The 18,424-nt window shown below is 53.2% G+C and overlaps 9 protein-coding genes across 9 annotated transcripts; 2 read left to right on the forward strand and 7 right to left on the reverse strand.

Moving 5' to 3' along the window:
- Window positions 1–157: 157 nt before the first annotated feature.
- Window positions 158–1,501, reverse strand: VTN49DRAFT_2884 (uncharacterized protein; the record flags this gene model as incomplete). Its single annotated transcript, XM_069410658.1, has 1 exon — window positions 158–1,501. The coding sequence occupies one exon, from the start codon at window positions 1,499–1,501 to the stop codon at window positions 158–160; it is 1,344 nt and encodes a 447-aa protein (XP_069269442.1).
- Window positions 1,502–3,053: 1,552 nt separating this feature from the next.
- VTN49DRAFT_2885 (uncharacterized protein) lies at window positions 3,054–3,850 on the reverse strand (the record flags this gene model as incomplete). The annotated part of the gene is made up of 2 exons (XM_069410659.1): window positions 3,054–3,749; window positions 3,803–3,850. 2 exons carry the CDS (start codon window positions 3,848–3,850, stop codon window positions 3,054–3,056), a joined length of 744 nt encoding a protein of 247 aa, XP_069269443.1.
- Window positions 3,851–4,461: 611 nt separating this feature from the next.
- VTN49DRAFT_2886 (uncharacterized protein) lies at window positions 4,462–4,941 on the reverse strand (the record flags this gene model as incomplete). Its single annotated transcript, XM_069410660.1, has 2 exons — window positions 4,462–4,776; window positions 4,828–4,941. The coding sequence occupies 2 exons, from the start codon at window positions 4,939–4,941 to the stop codon at window positions 4,462–4,464; spliced, it is 429 nt and encodes a 142-aa protein (XP_069269444.1).
- A 919-nt stretch (window positions 4,942–5,860) lies between these two features.
- On the forward strand, window positions 5,861–7,643 carry VTN49DRAFT_2887 (uncharacterized protein; the record flags this gene model as incomplete). The annotated part of the gene is made up of 11 exons (XM_069410661.1): window positions 5,861–5,896; window positions 5,949–6,006; window positions 6,067–6,076; window positions 6,134–6,402; window positions 6,458–6,551; window positions 6,598–6,629; window positions 6,678–6,889; window positions 6,940–7,145; window positions 7,193–7,372; window positions 7,432–7,552; window positions 7,617–7,643. 11 exons carry the CDS (start codon window positions 5,861–5,863, stop codon window positions 7,641–7,643), a joined length of 1,245 nt encoding a protein of 414 aa, XP_069269445.1.
- Window positions 7,644–7,674: 31 nt separating this feature from the next.
- On the reverse strand, window positions 7,675–8,168 carry VTN49DRAFT_2888 (uncharacterized protein; the record flags this gene model as incomplete). The annotated part of the gene is made up of 2 exons (XM_069410662.1): window positions 7,675–7,686; window positions 7,764–8,168. 2 exons carry the CDS (start codon window positions 8,166–8,168, stop codon window positions 7,675–7,677), a joined length of 417 nt encoding a protein of 138 aa, XP_069269446.1.
- A 422-nt stretch (window positions 8,169–8,590) lies between these two features.
- Window positions 8,591–13,223, reverse strand: VTN49DRAFT_2889 (uncharacterized protein; the record flags this gene model as incomplete). The annotated part of the gene is made up of 3 exons (XM_069410663.1): window positions 8,591–8,846; window positions 8,901–12,945; window positions 13,070–13,223. The coding sequence occupies 3 exons, from the start codon at window positions 13,221–13,223 to the stop codon at window positions 8,591–8,593; spliced, it is 4,455 nt and encodes a 1,484-aa protein (XP_069269447.1).
- Window positions 13,224–13,875: 652 nt separating this feature from the next.
- Window positions 13,876–14,732, reverse strand: VTN49DRAFT_2890 (uncharacterized protein; the record flags this gene model as incomplete). Its single annotated transcript, XM_069410665.1, has 6 exons — window positions 13,876–14,007; window positions 14,093–14,173; window positions 14,230–14,375; window positions 14,425–14,441; window positions 14,499–14,609; window positions 14,674–14,732. The coding sequence occupies 6 exons, from the start codon at window positions 14,730–14,732 to the stop codon at window positions 13,876–13,878; spliced, it is 546 nt and encodes a 181-aa protein (XP_069269448.1).
- A 376-nt stretch (window positions 14,733–15,108) lies between these two features.
- Window positions 15,109–17,515, forward strand: VTN49DRAFT_2891 (uncharacterized protein; the record flags this gene model as incomplete). Its single annotated transcript, XM_069410666.1, has 2 exons — window positions 15,109–15,559; window positions 15,609–17,515. The coding sequence occupies 2 exons, from the start codon at window positions 15,109–15,111 to the stop codon at window positions 17,513–17,515; spliced, it is 2,358 nt and encodes a 785-aa protein (XP_069269449.1).
- Window positions 17,516–18,136: 621 nt separating this feature from the next.
- Window positions 18,137–18,417, reverse strand: VTN49DRAFT_2892 (uncharacterized protein; the record flags this gene model as incomplete). Its single annotated transcript, XM_069410667.1, has 2 exons — window positions 18,137–18,302; window positions 18,374–18,417. The coding sequence occupies 2 exons, from the start codon at window positions 18,415–18,417 to the stop codon at window positions 18,137–18,139; spliced, it is 210 nt and encodes a 69-aa protein (XP_069269450.1).
- Window positions 18,418–18,424: the final 7 nt, after the last annotated feature.

Raw genomic sequence — 18,424 nt, forward strand, 5'->3', positions numbered from 1 at the left:
GGGTTTCTATCTGACATGTCGAAACAACACGGCGTTCTATTGCGGTGTACTCTCGAGGTGCAATTAATGGGAAGTGATCCCGACTTTATTTCAAATCTAAAATGCTTCAGACATGACTATTACAGGAAGATCGTCATGACAAGAAATTTCAACTCAATTAAGCCCGACCGTACTGATGGGGCGGCGCAACCTTGACGCCCAGCTCTTTAGCCACGTTCAACACCCAGGCAGAATCACGGAGGAATTGACGGGCGACCAGAATGACGTCCGCCTTAGGCTCCGGGCCGGATACGGCGGCCTCGGCGGCGGCAGCCTCCTCCTTGATGTTGGCGCCCTCGACAATGTCCCTTGCCTGGGACGCCGTGGTGATGCCACCCACGGCACCAATGAACAGGTTGTTGATTCCAGCGGCACGCAGCTCCTTGCGCACGCGGGCGGCAATATCGATCTGGTAGTTACCAAACGGGTCGATTCGCTGCTGGGGATGGTTGCCGCCAGAGCTGACATCGAGGAGATCCACGCCCAGGCTCGGCAGCTCCTTGGCCAGCCGGATCGTGTCTTCCACGGTCCAGCTAGAGCCAGCTTCTTTCTCAGCGTCGGTACCCTCCAACCACTCCGTGGAGCTAACGCGGAGGAACAGCGGCATGCCCTCAGGGAGCTCGGCGCGGACTGCAGTCAAGACTTCGCGCAGGAACCGCGTGCGATTCTCGAACGAACCACCGTATTCATCCGTGCGACGGTTCGTCACCGGGCTGAGAAATTCAGTGATCAGGTAACCGTGTGCGCCGTGCACTTCGATGACATCGACACCTGCGCGAACCGCGGTGCGGGCAGCTTTAGCGAACGCCCGCACCAAGTCGGCGATCTCCTCTCGTGTGAGCTCCCGTGGCGGGTGGTACGGTTTGCGCGGCTCCGACTCGTCGACAGTCTCCCAGGTGAATTTCTCGCCTCCAGATGGAGCTACCACATCCTCGGGCCATCCAAAGTCTTCCTTCTCGGCCCGCAGGCTGCGCACGCCAAAGTGCGCTGCGACATATGGTGCCAATGTACTGGCTTTGCGGCCTGCGTGCGCCAGCTGCACGGCCACCTTGGCACCTTGCGAGTGCGCAAACTCCACAACGCGCTTCAACCCTTTGAACTGCTCCGAGTTCTCATCCCCCCAGAGACCCACGTCCCATGGGGAGATGCGGCCATTGGGAGTCACCGCCGTCGCTTCGACAATGATCAGGCCAGCTCCCTTGAGCGCCAGATGGCCGAGATGCACCAAGTGGTAGTCGTTCATCGCACCAACTGCCGGCGACGAAGGATCACCTTCGCACGAGTACATGCACATGGGCGAGACAACGAAGCGGTTTCGCAGAGTCACGTCCCTGATCTTGATAGGCTGGAAGACCGTAGGGACCGGCTTGCCCTCATCTTGCGAGGCAATTGGCACACCGGCGTTGTTGGCCGGCGTGAAGTAGGGCACACCAGCGGCTGCTTGGGGTTTTCGGGAAGTCATTGTCGACACCAGGGATGATCTCAACTCTGAAAAAAAAAAAAAATCGGATGGTCTTGGACGAGACGTTGTGGGCGTCGTGCAAGCGAGAGATGTATTCTTTTATGTACCACAGCTGATGTTTCCTGAAAGCCCTAGATGTACCACGAGCTGTAATAAGCTGCCTTACAAATCAACACGCTATCGAACTGTGGAGAAACAGAGATTGCCAAACCACAGTCTCTCTCCAGATTCAATAAGAATTCACACAGAACTCCATGCCCATGGACTGTTCCTGGCAATGCTCGAAGTACATATGGAGCCCATTCCGAGTTCCGAGTGGCGGGGGGGTTTTCCGCTTTTTTGAAGATCGTGCATGATGCAATCGAAATCCTGCGCTCACGACATGCCCATTGGCGGACACCCTGTGGATCGTACCGCGTTTCTACTTCCAATGATTATTAATCCAAGTCTTGTTGCATGGAGGCTTGGAGCGTGCAGGATCGCGGATGTTCATCGAATGCGCCCCTGGAATTGGGTAATTCCTGATTGATAGGCACAATTTTGCGGCCATTTTCTCTTGGCTGAGTCTTCTGTATTGCGCCAACTGAGCCTACGGAGCTCGTGGGGCCTGAGACTGGTCATGGCGCGATAGAATCGCAAAGAACATGGCGCTTCATCAATCTGCCCATAACCTAATTTTTGCTGGCTCGGAGAGGTTCGGCGGTGAGCCGAGGCGGCCCTCGGCCACGGAATATCGGATACGGATCCGGCGATCAGGGCCAGTCGCCCCGTCATGGTCACGTGATCTGCAGGTTATCTGATCAAACTTTGATCAAGCTTTGCTTTGCGTTTCAAGTGGCGCCACTTCAGGTTTTCAGATTGAACTTTGAATTCAACGTTCACTGCATGGCATTCTCCATCAGACTGTGGCTATGATTACAAATAGCCTAGCCTATCCTTTTGCCCACGATGATGCGGCTTGTCATAAACTCGGCCGAATGTTAGATTTCTAAGCTCCAAAGTCGAATAACTAGAATATTTTTAGGAGAACATGGCTAAGGCGCGAGCAATGATGAGCCATTGACCCGAGATTTCCAAGAATCCTCGGTAATCTCTGCTAATTTGTAAGAATCGCTGCTCCTTCGAGAGATGCATGCGAGCGGAGAACGTCGCCATAGAAGCACTAGGTCAGCGGCCGGAACCAACTCCATTGGCGTTCATTGAGGAAACACGCGATCGTACCGGTTCAGGGACGACGCCATTCCACAGGACGGAGCGGGCATCCTCAGAGTTAGTCAGCTGGCACGTCATCACCAACTGGATTTGCAGCTGCTTGACTATCATCCTATTGATGATTAGAATTGGCCTTCGATCGGCTGATACCTCCGGTCGAGATGACAAAGTCGCCTAGGCTTTAATACGCAAACACTGAGATAATTTTTCACAAATAGCCGCCATCAATTAATGCGTATGACTTTTGATTCGCATGGATTTTGCATGCAATTATCCATGGACATGTTATGACCTTGATATGTATATACAACCTAGCCAAGATCCACCCCCTGAGGATGCTTTACGCCCTCTCATCCACCTTCAAAGCCCCGTAGTGCTGGATTCTTTCTGAGGTCGACGGGTACCCAGTATCGTGACCGCTCTTTGCCACTGTGCGCTGGAATTTGTTCTCCGCCAACCGGCCAGGATCCTGCTTAGTGCCAATGTCCGATTCAAAGCTGGCGTTCTTAGCATTCGGGTTGACATCTCCCTGTGTGACGTTCTTTCCAGGCATATTGGTACTGCCAACATTCCGTACCGTCGACATGACGTAGTTTGGTGCGGGCCCGCCCTGCTGGCCGCTGCCCCGGGCCTCCGGGGGCTCCATGCCACGGTCTTGCTGAACAGTTGTAACATATTCGCCAGACTGCTGGATTCCAAGGTCGCGTTTCGCCTGGCTTGAACCGCCAACGTACCCTTCCACAGGGACGTGGGAGCCAGGGAACGTGCCCTGACCACCTAGGGCTTCCGGGTATCGTTCTTGCGTGTCGGAGCCATCGCGGGCAGGCGCATCCGGGGCCTTGGGTAGGGTCGTGGCACCAGATGTGTCCGTAGTGTTCAAGGTGGATTTGCTGCCGGAGACGTCGAGCGGTTCACTGCCTCTGTTTTCTGAGAAGCCGCCACCTTGTCGAGTCGATTGGGCGGCTAGAGAGTCGCTGGCGACCTGGCCGGCTCTTTCTTGAATGGGGTTGTTGAACGTCCGTGGGTCGGAGGTGACCTGAAGGGGTCAGCATTCATTATACTAAACATTGGACTCAAGTCGGTACGAACCTTGGTGCCACCTGACGTGTTTCCGATGGGAGTCCCTTGCATATCCATTTTGATGATGAACAGATTATACTACCAGATTGATTGGATTGATATTGAGAGCGTGGGGGCGTTATATACATTGCTTAGTCTCAACTATACGACTAAATTCATGACAATAGACCTGAACGGAGAGATTGACGTCATATTGACGAGTGATGCGGGTCAGATACGTCAGGTCGCCTCAACGTCTGGACAGCTGAAAACGGATGGACGGAGAACAGGCATGGTGGTTATCCGCAATTCTGCATTCTACTGCCAGCATGTTTCACGAGAGACGGCGCTCGAAGTTGCATTCATTGATATTGCTTTGAACATGTAGACACCGTCATGGACACTGCACTGAAGAACCCTAACAGCGTAGAATACTTGACTCAAATCAAGGCTATCCAATACTGACCCTTGTTATGGCTACAGCATAGCATCTTCTTTGAACCGTGAATGAAGGTTGAATCTCTTGAGTTTTGATTTATCAAGTTCAATATGAAATCTAGTCCCAGACCGATTGCTCCGTCTCCCCTCTCAATGAGAATTTGTACACATCTGCAAAAGTATTCTGTTCGATATCACATCACACAGTAAACGCAAATACAGTATAGAGCAGCCTCGATATCCCATCAAGTTTACCGTGCCTTCGCATCCTTGGGCAAATCATCCAGATTGTCATGACCTTGTCGTCCAACGCCCGAATGCGGCTCCGTCAGAGTCTTGTACTCATCTCCATCTATGCGAACGCTGCTGGAAGCCGTAGCTGGTTCCCGCAGAGCACTGTTACCTTCACCGGAGACGGGGCCTGAGACGCTACCGGAGCCAGGTCCGGTCGTGCGCTGGTCGGCAGATTTCAGATCACTCGCTGCCGGCGGCTGCTCGGGGAGCGGTAGATTGGCCTTGGCTCGGTCGATTTCGGCAGGCTTGTCTGTGTTGCTGTCGATGATGGACTAGGATGGTGTTAGACTTGGATACTGGATTGGTGAGACGATGAATCGTACCTTCATGGCTGAAACGTTTGAGTTAGCGGGTGTTCGGCCCTTGTGTGCACGGCTGACATGCGATTCGGGCTTGCGAATCTGGTCTTTGGTGATATGGAAAGTTGCGTCGGTCATGGTGGCGGAAGCTTGGAAACTGAACTGAATAAAGGCGCTATTGTGAGATGCAGGTGTTCAATGGCGATTCTCAGTGCGTCTGAAAAACGAGGATTAGGACCGGACTTTGGAAATGATAGTATTTTATTCATTATGTACTGGTTGAAGAGAGTGTTTTGCGGCAAACTGGAACCATGACGACATACCTAGGGTTTACCCATGCATCTCCTGGTAGAAGTCCAACTATGACATCATGCCTTTCTAGGTCGCAATCGCAAGAGTCGAGAGCACTAGTTGTCTTTTAGAAAGCATGATCGGAATCGCTCAACTGGTGCACAAACCTGGATAGTTTTATCGAAACATCCAAGGCTTTTCGACGAGTCAATTCCATATGCCAATAGAGTAGCCTTGTACAACGGTGACGCCTCCTGCTGATGAAGCCTTCATGCACTCAAGAACGCAACGCCGGGTACGTGTAGCACTAGTATTGGTACTGTACATTCACCGCCGTCATCTACCTATGCAACTTGTTGGTGCTGTAATGTAATGGCTGACAGGTAGTGGCTGGCCTCCTGGTAAGAACATCCTCATAATTTCCAGATCTGGAAATTATGCAAACTGCACAAGCTCTCGCCCGTATTAATCCTTGGGTGAATCTCGAAGGCCAAAATCATCAATATCTAAGTCCATCAGATGAATAAATTTATCATATCAAATCGATTCCAAACATGTGATGAATTTCACCGTCTCAGCTGCTCATCGTACGGAGTAGATGGATATCTTGGCTTAGGGTTAGGGTCGTAATCACTCACCGCCCGCCCCTCCGACGCGGCAGAAAATCATCTTTGCGTCTGGAGGGGTTCTGCTCAGTGTTCCAAAACAGTTGACCCCATTCCTCGTTCGGTCTGGCTATATCTCCAATTTGTAGTTTCGATCCATCATGGGACGTGATCCATTGATTGGGCTGGTCGGAAAGGTTCGTTTTGTCCCCGACAATTGTGGCCGATGTTGACAAGAAAGTTTCGCAGCCCTCTAGCGGCAAGTCGACCACATTGAACAGTTTGACAGATGCTTCTTCAAAAGTTGGTATGTTTCTCAAAGAACAGAACATACAATCGTAGTTCATGTGTTGATGTTATAATATAGGCAATTTTCCGTATGTTTTATGTCTTATCGATCCCACCGTATCTACGCACTGACCGACCTCGTCAAGTTTCACGACCATCGATCCCCAACGCGCGATCGGTTACCTTCAAATAGATTGCGCATGCAAGCGCTATAATCTGTCGGACAAATGCAAGCCCAACTACGGCAGTTGTGTCGATGGGCGACGATCGGTGCCTATTGAACTCCTGGATGTCGCGGGCCTTGTTCCGGGAGCGCATGAAGGGCGCGGGCTGGGCAACAAATTTTTGGATGATCTCCGGCATGCGGATGCTCTGATTCACGTTGTGGATGTCAGTGGTACGACGGATGCGGAAGGTAAGAATTCCACCACTCGTGCTGTTGGACCGGACGTGCTAACATCTTTTTCCAGGCAAGGAGACGCGTGGATATGACCCGTCGAACGATATCGTTTGGCTGCGATCTGAGATTGTGCGATGGGTGCAAGGGAACCTGATGGAGAAATGGTACGGTATCCGGTTTTTACTGCGAGAGTAGGGTTAACAAGCATAGGGGTTCGATAAAACGACGACATGTGGCAACCAGTAAGGCTATCCGCAAGAATCCAGACAGATGAATGCTCACACAAGCAGAGGCGAATCCCGTGGAGACATTACAAGCACAGTTCTCCGGATACGGCAGTACGGCGAAGATTGTCCAGCGGTGTCTTGACAAGCTGGACCTAAAGGAGCCACTGGAGGAGTGGTCTAACGAAACGATTGAAAAAGTTGTCAACGCTTTTGTTGATGAGAAGTTCCCGACAGTCTACGCGTTGAATAAGATTGACCATCCAGACGCAGACAAGGTAGGCTGCCTCAGACGATCCAGTGAGCAGGGGGGTTGATGCAGGCGTAGAATATCAGTAAAATCGCGCGCATGCAGGACCCAAAGACCATTGTGCTGTGCTCAGCAATATCAGAGGTCTTTCTCCGGAAACTCGCAAAACAAAAATACATTCGATACGTCGAGGGGAGCGAGTTTATCGACACGCGGGAAGACCTGATAGAGATGGGAGATCCGGATGGCGGGGGCCTGAAAGAGATGGATGAGAAATTGAAAAAGTACGCACCGCACCTCTGTTTCAAAATAACCGACTAACCGGCACTAGTCGAGTTGAAAACCTTAAAGACATGGTCTTGTACCGGTTTGGATCTACGGGAGTGAATCAATGCTTGACGAGAGCAGCGGAGTTGCTGGGCCTGGTACCAGTATACCCGGTGCGGAACATCCATACGTTTGGTTCGGGATCCGGCAACTATGTATTTCGGGATTGCGTGTTGGTCAAGAAGTACGTTCTACACTGTTCAGCTGAACCGGCTTAAGATCGCCTTCTGACCAAAAGAATAGAGGGAGCACCGTCGGAGACGTGGCTCGGAAAGTCATGGGCGACGTGCCGATTTCCTACATCGAAACCGCCGGCGGCGTGCGGGTATCTGAGGATGAGGTCGTCGGGGTCGGAAAGCACGATGTACGTCTGAACACTTGCATCACGATGCTGGTATATACATCACAGACTAACGAAGACTCGACAGATCCTGTCCTTCAAAGTAGGACGGTAGTATACAATCTCGAACAAATGAACAATCGAAATCACGCATGTTTCTAGACGACATCAGTCCCAACACAATTCCAAAGAAGTCTAGACAAAAAGGAGAGAAAAAAAAAAAAGAGAAACTTACACTCCCCCTCTCATCCTCCATCCCAATCACCGGCCCCGGTGCCTCAGGAAACTCCTTCTCCGCGGCCTCCCTCCCCTTCGCGGTATCACGCCGCGTCGTTGCGGAACTCAGCGTGCTATCCGCAATCCCTTCATTTTCATCATGCTCCTTGCGCATCTTCGCGCTGCCTTCGGTCTCCGGATCGGTGATGTCGTTCTTCGCGGCGCGGTTCACGGCGTGGTCCTCCGTGCGGGTTCCCTTCCAGTCCTGCCATGCGGCGTTCTTCACATGGGGGTCGGCGGTGTCCGGGTCGGTGTTTTTCTTGCTATCTCTGGGTGTAGTGTGTTGGAGTCGGGACGAGAGGATTTGGGTGGTCCTCGTAGGGTGGTGAAGGGGACGACGGATTGATCGTCGGGCGAGCAGCATTGGGAGGGGAATTGGAAGTGTTGATTTCGTCCAAGACATTTTTTTTTCCTTCTTCAATTACTTTGATAGAAAAAAAAAACGAATGATACTTGAGGTGTTGGAAGAGTTGGGTATCGTGGTTTTTGTTAGGGTTCTTGATGTCTGGAGGTGTCTCGATCATCGAGACGATCGATGACGTCGCCATGGTGCAATCGTCAACCATCCACTGTCTAGGTCTACATACAATCAAGGCCATTTTTACGCTTAACAAGACTTTGAATTTAGTGATTAGTTCACAATACGCTTAATACTATGCAATGCAATAAGACTGTACGCCAGGCATATTCTAATAAAACAAATCCACGCCACAAGTTCACCCATCCACTTCCCATCCATCTATTAGTATTTACACGCCTGCAGCACCTCCCAAATGCATCGACCATTCACCGAATGGCCTCAATCGCCGCATTCAATGGCAGCACATGCGGCTTGGCCTGCGCGATCGGATGTCGCCGATCCCACTTGCGGAACGCGATCATTCGGCAGGAGTCACAATCAGGCACCCCGCCGACAGCCACGAAGCTCTTGGGGATGAACGGCCGGTCCTGCAGCGACGCGGCGAGGATGCCGTACTCATGCGCAAAAACCAGCGCGGACGCGAACTCGGCGGCGCGGTGGGATGCGTCGGCTCCGACGATCCTTACAACTTTGTCAGGCTGAATTGGAAATGGAAGGAGGAATGGTTGGACTTACACATATAGTTCAAAGAAAGCGTCGAGGATATAAATGTCGCGCGTGCGAAGGTCCTTCTGGCAGAAGGGCTCGATTTCTTGCACCGTGTCGTTGGGCCGCGTTACCGGCGACGAGGTCCCGGTTCTGCGACTCCAGAAACTGATGCGCTGCCCAAGTTCGTGGTCGATGCGCAACAGTCGACATCGGAATTTCTCGTGTTTGGCTTTCAAATGCCACGGTTCATCATCGGAAGATGATGGCGGCGGCGGGGGAAGCGGGGAGAGGCCCGACTTGTGCTCGGGAAACACCTCGAAGAAGCTCTCCGGCTCTTCGCCCTCGCTGACCTCCTCCATTTCCCCTGTCAGTCCGAGGGCCATACCGATCAGCCTCGCCCCGCCAATCTCGTCCGCGCCGCTGCCTTTGCCCTTCCAGAGATACAGCTTGCCGAAGGGGGCCGAGATGACGAACGTAAACGCGGAGCACAGGTTCTCCCGCTTAAAGTCCACCTCATCAAACACGATCTGGCCCAGATGTCGACGGCCGCAGAGCATGTAGAGAGCCGACGAGCTGGACCGCGAACTGGATCCGCGTCGCGTGATCATGATTCCTCCCAGCGCCTGCACAAAGCTGGCTGGTTCTTTACCCTGCCGCAAGACTTCCAATCGGGTCCCATTCTCCCGAGCGACTTTCCGCGCAAAGAGCTGAGCGTCTTCGATGGCCGCCTCGCTCACTTCGTCGCCGCACCAGAGATACACGTCCGTCTTTGACCCAGCGACCGTCTCGTACGTGTGCACGCAGAGGTACATACTCCCTTCGAACATGATGTATTCTTGATTGACCGGAAGATCCTGCCGCTTGCCGTCGCCGGTGATCTCCCAGATCTGTTTCTTGATCGTTCTAACCTTCGGAGTGTTCAGCTCCGCTGTGACCATCAGCTGGGGATCAATCTCAACCCGGTCGCTACTCTTGGGGAGGGTTTTGAAAAAGTCAGAGATCACCCTCGTCGACTCTGACGTGCGAGGAATTGGAGACGTCACTGGCGGTCGGTGATCAACGCCCGCTGTGTCTGTTGAGATATCAGCAGGCTTTGGGGGAACAGGAGGAGCGCCAGCAACCTTGGACGCATCTGTACCGGACTCCTTCGGCGAGTCTTGCTTATTGGTCTGGAAAAAGGCACTGCCAATGCCCAGGCCGATCTTGGACTGGTTCGCAAGGCCCTCTCTTAACCGCGAGGCGAATGATGATGGGGAAGAGCTCGTACTATCTGGTGAAGACAGCGTCGCCGACTTAGGCGGTGGCGTCGGTTTAGCGCTCGGAACACGTGTTGGTGTCTCTTCGGGCGCTGCTTTCTGAACAGAAGACGGTTTCGGAGGGACTTCTGGGCCAATACTACGCTTAGACGGGGTGTCGGCGGTCGGTTCCTCATTATGAGAGACATCAGGACTCTGGGTAGGCGTTGCGGATCTGGTGAGCTCCGGAGACTTTGCAGCCACGGCTGGTTTCGGTCGCCACGATGCTCTTGGAGGAATTGGAGGGGAGCCCTTGGCAGGTGTCGAGGGAGTCTGGGCCTCAGTCTGCTCAGAGGGTTCAGGTCGAGGCGAGGTTGAAGGCACTGAGGTCGATGGCACCGACTTCTCGCTCGCCGCCGCCTGTTGCTCCTGCTTCGTGCCTGCCTTCGCGTTCTGAGCGGCAGATGTGGGCAGTCGCCTTTTCGGGCCTCGCGCTCGGCCTTTGGTCAGAGGCGTGAGCGGACCAGACGATGTCGGCGCAGTATCCCCCTGATCACTAGCGGGCGGATCCTTCCGAGGAGCCGTTTTCGCTCCAGCAGCCGCGCCACCGACACCTGGCGGGCCACGAGCCAGGACGTTGGCCAGGTTGGGGTTCAATCGCCCTGCAAGAGATCCCTTAGCAGCAGGTCCGCGAAAGGCGGTCGGTGCGGCGGACGCTTCCGACAGGACAGACGGTCCGGAACTGACCGGGTCGACTTTCCCTTGTTGCGAATCGTCCTTCGGTGCAGGACTTCCCGATTGTTTTGCAGGCTCTTCTGTGGAATTGTCCTTTGACGGGCTGCTCGGCTTCGAGAGGTCCGTCCTAGAGAGTTTGAATGGGGATTCCTTCATCGGAGACGGCGATCGATCTGTCATTGGCGACCCTGGAATGGATGATGATGGAGACTTGGTGGTATCCACGCGCATCAGATTTGCTCGCTTCGAGAGAGCCTCAGGCAACGGATCTGGCCGGCGTCGATCGGCATCGGTCGTCGTCGGGCGGTTCGAGCCACCCCCAGCCTTAATAGCCTCTCTATGCTTCAGTAGATTTTCCTTCAGCTCGTCCACTCGCTCAGTCTTTCTTGGTCCGCCGGTGGCGTTCAGTGCCGCCTTGCCTCGGACGATGTTCTCCTTCAGCTCGTCGGGCGGTTTGTAAGTTGACCGCTCGGTTTTGCGTAGTTTATTGAACACATTTTTGAATTCGGGCTCTTCCTTCGCTGAGCTCTCATTATTCGTCTCTGTCCGACGGAGCGACGATTTGAAGTCGATTGTTCCAGGCTGTCTTGGCTTTGGAGAAGGGGTATCGGGGTTGAACTTCGAAGTTGTCGAGGATGTGGACCGAAGCGTAAGCACTTCAGGCTTCTTCGAGGGCACTTCGGGCTTGGGTGGTGTTTCGGCGGCCTCCGAAGCAGGCTCTGACTCTTTCTTCACTGGAGACTGATCTTCGGCAGGAGCAGTTGCGGAATCCTCAGTCTTCTTTTCTGGACTATTATTTCTACTCAAGGGGCTCGGTTTCCCCAGATCGACACTCGACTTGGCCTGTCGCGATCGATTCAGATCCTTCAGCCATGCCGGCGACTGTTGCACAGCCGGGGATTTGGATCGCGGCGACTCTGGGCGATTGAGAGCGCTTTCCAGCCACGTGGCCTTGGTCGGACTCCAGCGCTTGGTGTCGCTTCTGGTAGGACTCCGGGAAGGGTTGGACTCTGGTGCTCTGGGATCATCGATGGATACCGAGCTCAAAGATCGTGCATGAGACCGGGTGGGTGATGAACCATCGCCTGCCATCCGCCGACGCTCCCTGGTCTCACTCGCTGCCGCTTCACCACCTTGCTGGGGTTGCACCACCGTTGCCTCGCTGTGGCTTGAGCTCGGTCGAGACTCCATAGGGGACGTTTCGCGCGCCGTCCGCGATTCCGTAGTGGTTCCCAAGGAATCCCCATAAACGGACCGTCGATTACCCAAGGTGGTATTACTCCGACCAAAGCCGGTTCCAGCCTGCACGCTACCCCGTTTCGATACGCTGTCAGAGCGCTTCATCATGGCGCTCTGCACGAATCCACCGAGGCCTTTTGTTGGAGAGGAAGAGCGCTCGGGAGAGCTCCGGCCGGATGAAAAAGGCGCGCGGTCATCAGACGCGGTCTGGTCACCTTTGCGCTCCTGTCTCTGCGCGGATAGAGGTACAGGCGAACCCAAGCCTGTCGTGGACACAGAGGAAACACTTGAAAAACGATTGCTCACGCTGCTAGTGCCATATGTGGAACTAGTTCGGGACGGTGAACGCGACCGATCCGTCCCGGATTCTGCCTTCTCCGGCTCGGCAGTCGACTCTCGGCTCAAGCCGGGCAACTTCATGCGTCCATTGCCATTGAGCGACGGAGAATCCGAGGCACTGACGTCCTGCGCGCTGCGGCGATACGCTAGCGAACCCACACCACGATCTGGCGTCTGCCGGAACCATGAGGGATCTTTCTGTTCAAGAGCCTGGGAGATCTCCGCGCGCGACGGAAGGGACGAGTCTTCCGGCGGCATTGTTGTTGAAGTGCGGTCCGACACACGACGCAGGTCACTACTAGAGTCGGCCTGCGCCGCGCGATAATTTGTTGACTCGTTCGACGTTGAGGCGTCTGCGGAGGTCGTCTGAGACTCGGTGTCGTTGTGATCGGTATTTCGAGGAGGCGTTGGTCGTAGATCCAGCGGCGGATCAACTACGGATGAACGCTTGGACAGGCGGAAGTTAAGATCCGAGGTGGAAGACACCGGGGAATCCTTAGTGGGAGAAATAGATCGTGCGCGTTCTGGTGAAAATAAGAAAAAATCACGGATCAGCGTGTGTTGTTCTCCTTTATCCCCTCTTGTAGCGTTGCGCGCTGTGAAATTTTTCCCTCCTCACTCTGTTGGGTTTTGGGAATTGGATCTCACCAGCACGCCGAGCCTGGCGCTCTTTTCGGCCCTGGAGGATTTCCTCCTCTAACTTTCTGGTCCTCTCTTCGTCCTCTCGGTCTCTCTTTTCTCCAAGCTCACGGATCCGTTGCAAGAATTCGTTCACCTCTTCTGAGCTGTCGTTCGTCGCCATACTGTTAAGATCATAGATCCACGGGCTTGATTCCGAACGGTTAAACAGGCTGCGCTGGATGTGGGATTCAGGTTCGACAATATAAATGGATTAGAAGTAAATCCAGGCGCAGGAAATTTATATATTAGGTACAACGCAAGTCATAATGATCCTCACGCAAAACCCGGAGCCTCCAAAATCTTAAGCATCCCGACTTGTCCGAAGGGATGAATCCGATGCCCGCGGACTGTGGAGCACTGGAGGGGATCATGTTATGTAATCAGTCTCAATCACGTGCGCATGGTCAGCCCAACATGGGCACCCAAGTTAAGGACTCTGAGCTTTGTCTCAAGTTGATTGTGGTATCTTTGTGGAATGAAACTCATTTCAACGCTTTGTCGAGGTACATAGAGGTTGTTGGAATGTAGTAGACTGAGCGAGACTGGTGGGTGTTCACAGGATAGTGTGTATCAATCCGATCGAATAACATGAACATGGCCGACTGGAATGACAGATGCTCAAAACCAGGGTATCCAGAGAGCTGTTTGAGGCGTGTCGTAAATCAACTTTGGCCGGCCCGTCGGGTATAATTCGGGTGTGGCATGGCTGTTCCGCGGGATGGGGCCCAAAGACTCGCGGCAATTTGAACTCCATCGGAAGAATCTGACCGAAGTCAATACAAAAACAGTCGGTCCTTTGCATCCTGTACAAGCCATTCCAGGCCCTCGTGTAGATTCAGTCCGGTCATTGCACTGCATCGGAAGATTGTCCACTTGTGCGTCTTGATCTCATCTAACCGAAGGCCCTGTATTACAACACATCAAAATCAAGTTCCGCGAAGAATCCACTAAACCCAAAGGAAACATTTGGAAAGCTTGGTTGAAACATACCTGCCGAACCTCATTCTCATCCATACAGCCCTCGACATCGGTCTTATTCAGGAAAACCAACAAACTGGCGCCCATGAGACGCTGTCCGTAATGCGGTTAGCCTAGCGAAATATTGGCCGCGGGGAGGAATTCCGTACCTCCTCCAGCAACAACCCGGCCAGCTCCTCACGGCAATCATCCATCCGGAGCCGATCCGTGGCATCAACCACCCAGACCAGGGCGTCCGTTTTCTCAAAGTAGTTCCGCCAGTAGGAGCGGAGGGTTTTTTGGCCACCGACGTCCCCTGCGCGGTCAGTCCCCACCAAATATTGGCAGATGGGAGGGAGACAAACAGATGTTCAATTTGTATCTGGAGCTCAACATTAGCAAGAATTGCCTTCCCCGTTATACAACCGTGTCGCCTTACCCTTGAAATTCAATCGTCTTGATGATAAAACCCAGTGTCGGACTAACGGTGTTGACATCTTCTTGCATAATCTTTTTCACAATGGTTGTTTTGCCTGCATTATCGAGGCCCCTACAGCCAGTACAAGCTTCAGTCGATGCCCTTCCCGAGGTATTAGGCTCTGAACGAAGCTTACAGCATTAAGATTCGCATTTCCTTATCTTTGAGGCGGGCTTTGCGGAGTATAGACAACATCTTGACAGCATCTGCGAATCAGACTGAAAATGGTTGGGAGACGAAGAAAATTGAAGCGCGCGCACCCATGGCCCTATCATTTTCATGTGCACTCCGATTTCCTAATATGGTGATTTTCAGCAGCTCATCATCGCACGCTCTACTTGTAACTTTTCTTGTGAATTTCAGCGATTTCTTCCTCTGTAATGATTCCGGGCTGCTGAATTTCTCTGTTTTGTGCTCAGGAAGTTGTCTACAGGTACTTTCTAATACAAGGACGCACATTTTACATATTTGCTTCCCCCAGATACCTAATCGGTCTCCTGAGATCTCGCATCTGAACCCTGACATACTGTTCTTTCAAATCTTCTTCGGGTCCCAAGAAGTTGGAATCATCATGGCTGACACTAAGGAAGAAGACAACGCATCCCTGTGGGCAAAGTACCTGGAGGTCCTCCACTCTAACAAACAACCCACAACGACGGACAAACCTCAGACGCGGCTGTCTGTTGCTGCTTCTGCTGAGGAACGTCCGGAAACGCCGAAACCAACGGTTACCTGTGAGACTGATCCATCTAAGTCTGAGCGCCGTCTCACGGTGAGCGATGTCAACGCGACGAACGGAGGGGAAGGATCTTCCGCACAGGGCGATCTTGCCTCTTTGGACGTTCACCCTGACCAGCTTCCACACGAACCTGGGCCTGATTTTGACTCTCCCACAAGAGACAGATCTCCCCAGGCTTTGCCCACTTCGTCGTCGGATACAGCCTCTTTGACCTGCATCTGTGATTCCAGACCAGAAATCTTGCCCGAGGCTGTCAATTGTGATCAATTTCCTGACTTCCCAGGTAACCCTTCACCTCTTTCACAGAGATTCGCAATACTAACGGGAGATAGGCAAGATGAGCTGCGTGTCTGAGGACACTGACATCGTGGTTCTTCAGGCACAAGCGAAGGGCGCCATCGTCCCAACCAACCCTACTGCAAACAACCGGACACTGAGTGTTGTACCATCCATCACCAAAACCAGCGTCCCAACCAATCCTGCTCCAAACAACAATCAAACACCGAGTGCTACGCCGAGTCTTCCCAAAATCAGCGTTACTGTCGAAGCAGGCCCCAAGCCACCAAAGCCTCGCCCTCCAGTCCGCACGGAAGAGGCCAGCAAGGAAGTCAAGGAAGAACTTCGTCGTCTGAGCGAGGACCTTCTCGCAGGGATCGACCGCCGAAAAGTCGACAACTACCTCGAAGAGGAAGCGCAGCTTGCCTGCCACAAAACGCTGCAGATGGTGCGCGACGGACCTGGAACGGACCCCAACTCGGCTGTGTACCGGCATATTGTGCGGCGACTCAACGTCCTGCGCGCCGACTCGGTGTTTCACTTCCCCAACGACATGGGAGAGAAGGAGAAATGGGAGCTGCAGTGGACGCTCTATCGGCGTGACGAAGCCGTGTATCCGGATCTTGACGAGGACGGCAAGCTAGTGCTCCGGGACACTCCGCTGCCGGAAAACGAGAACCAGACCGACATCGTGTCCATATCAGACCTCGTCAGCCGTTTAGTCCGCTACCCGTCGCCGCAAGAGCTGCGAGAATGTGTCGACTGGATCAACCAGAACGCATTTCGCCGGACTAGTGCCGACACTGACTCCCGCGTAAACTGGCACTATGTACGCCCCTCGGTAGTCGCTGAGGCTTGGTTCCGTGAGTGGCTATATGCGTGGCTGGATGGAACGCTGTCGCTGCCACATCGCGTGGACATCCGCCGGCGGTCGTTCTTTGACGGCACAGCGCAACCGGATGGGCTCCAGGGCATGTTCATCCCGCACTTGACTCCCGTCGAGCTGCCCGTTGATCCGGCGGACGAGGAGTCACGACTGCATCGGCACGAGGTCGTCGATGGATACCGCATCAACTACGTTAATAATCAAGAGCGCAACAGAAGGGCATCTGTCGGTACACAGCGGGTTGAGTATCTGGCTGCCATGCGCGGCAACAAGCCATTCTCGATGCCTCTTCCTCCGACAATGACAGCGAACCCAGAGCCCACACTCGCACCAACCAAGCAGTTGTCACCACCATCGGCGCCTGCTCAGCCCCAGCATCACCGTCCATCCCCATCCTATACCAACATCTACCTCCGCCCCGCGGAGGACCGCGACGCCGACGAGCTCGCAGCACTCTACGACTGGCACGCGCACCACACCGTTTCATGCATCGACACGAACCCCATTACCCCAGACATCATCAAATCTCGCCTCGCCGAATCCCGCCGAGACAACCTCCCCTTCATCGTTGCCATCAAGCGCCAACCTCTAACCACACCCACCTACCTTCATCCTCACCATCCGTATCGTCGCCAACGCCGCAAGCCCAGCCCTAACTTCGAAAATCCCGAAAAACTCGTCGGCGCCCTCCGCCTCACCAGCTTCCTCGGCGGTAGCCCACACACAATCGGCCACCAGACCGCTAAAATGGAGATCTTCGTGCACCCGCATCGCCGCAACCAAGGTGTTGCGCGCTGTCTCGTCGACGGCGTGCTCGCAATCTGTGACCCGTTGGCTGAGCCTTCCTCCTCCTTGTCCTTCTCCAGTGGGAATATACAACACGTGCATGGGCTGCTCGCGCCGACAGCAACCCCATTCACATCTTACCGACGACTGCGACGGATTCTTCTCGAAATGGCGTTCCCACAAAACGACCCAAGGGGTTATAACCGGGTGAAGAACTGGCTCGAGAGGGAACACCGATTCCAGGAGCAGGGTATGCTAAAAGGTGTTGCAAGGAAGTTTGATCAGACGTGAGTGTTTTTTTTTTTTTTTTTTTTTCTTCTTCCTTTTTTGCCCGTTCTCCAACCCCCAACCCTTGCCTGATCATACATACAGAATGTTAATGATTGTTGACTTTTGTTGATAGGCTCGATGTCGGATACCTCGTTCGGGAAATCATGTACGTCCCGTAAAGGTAGTAGGGCTGTTATCTCTCTCCCATGAGCCTCCTTCTGGCGTTTGGTATGCCTTCGAGGATGAATTGCTGCTTCTGATTGTCTTTGTTTCACCTCCGGAATGCAGAGAGAGCTGCTATGAATAGATAGATCAGCATCATGTTACTCCGTACATTTGTTGGGATGGACTCAACCACGCACCTGCTAAAATCCCAAGGAGAGCATGCCATGATGCTATTTTACTCATTCCTACGCAAATCAACAGAGAAAAAAAAAATCCCAAAGTCCCGTTCAAAACAGAAGCTGTAGATTCCGCCCGATATTTCAAATCCAGGCAAATATAAACCCTATCTAATCGCGAGGACCAACAAAATCAAACCCCCTGCATAAGCAGGAACAAAAAAAGAACAAAAGCCTCGCCCATAAGTTCATAAAGAACTGAAAAGTGGTGAAATCGAATCAAAAAAACATGGGATGTTGATCACATCCAGCAAACGGCCTCCGGTTTGCAACGGCCAAAGAAAAAAAAACAAAGAATCAATAAATCGAAGAAAAGTGACCTCGCTGGACTCATTCCATCAAAGCCGTAGCGAGAAAAGAATCCAAACTCAATCACACCAGCATCGTCCAGGGACAATCTGTACAACCTGAACCGTCAAACATCGACATCGACACGTAATTCGAATCTCAAAGAGCCGGTCAAATAAAATCAGAAAACAAGCTGCCGGGTTCCAATGCCCATGATCCTCGACACGCTGCCATAAAACAC

The sequence above is a fragment of the Thermomyces lanuginosus genome (assembly GCF_041956635.1).
Source record: "Thermomyces lanuginosus strain ATCC 200065 unplaced genomic scaffold VTN49scaffold_27, whole genome shotgun sequence".
NCBI classification, from domain to species: domain Eukaryota; kingdom Fungi; phylum Ascomycota; class Eurotiomycetes; order Eurotiales; family Trichocomaceae; genus Thermomyces; species Thermomyces lanuginosus.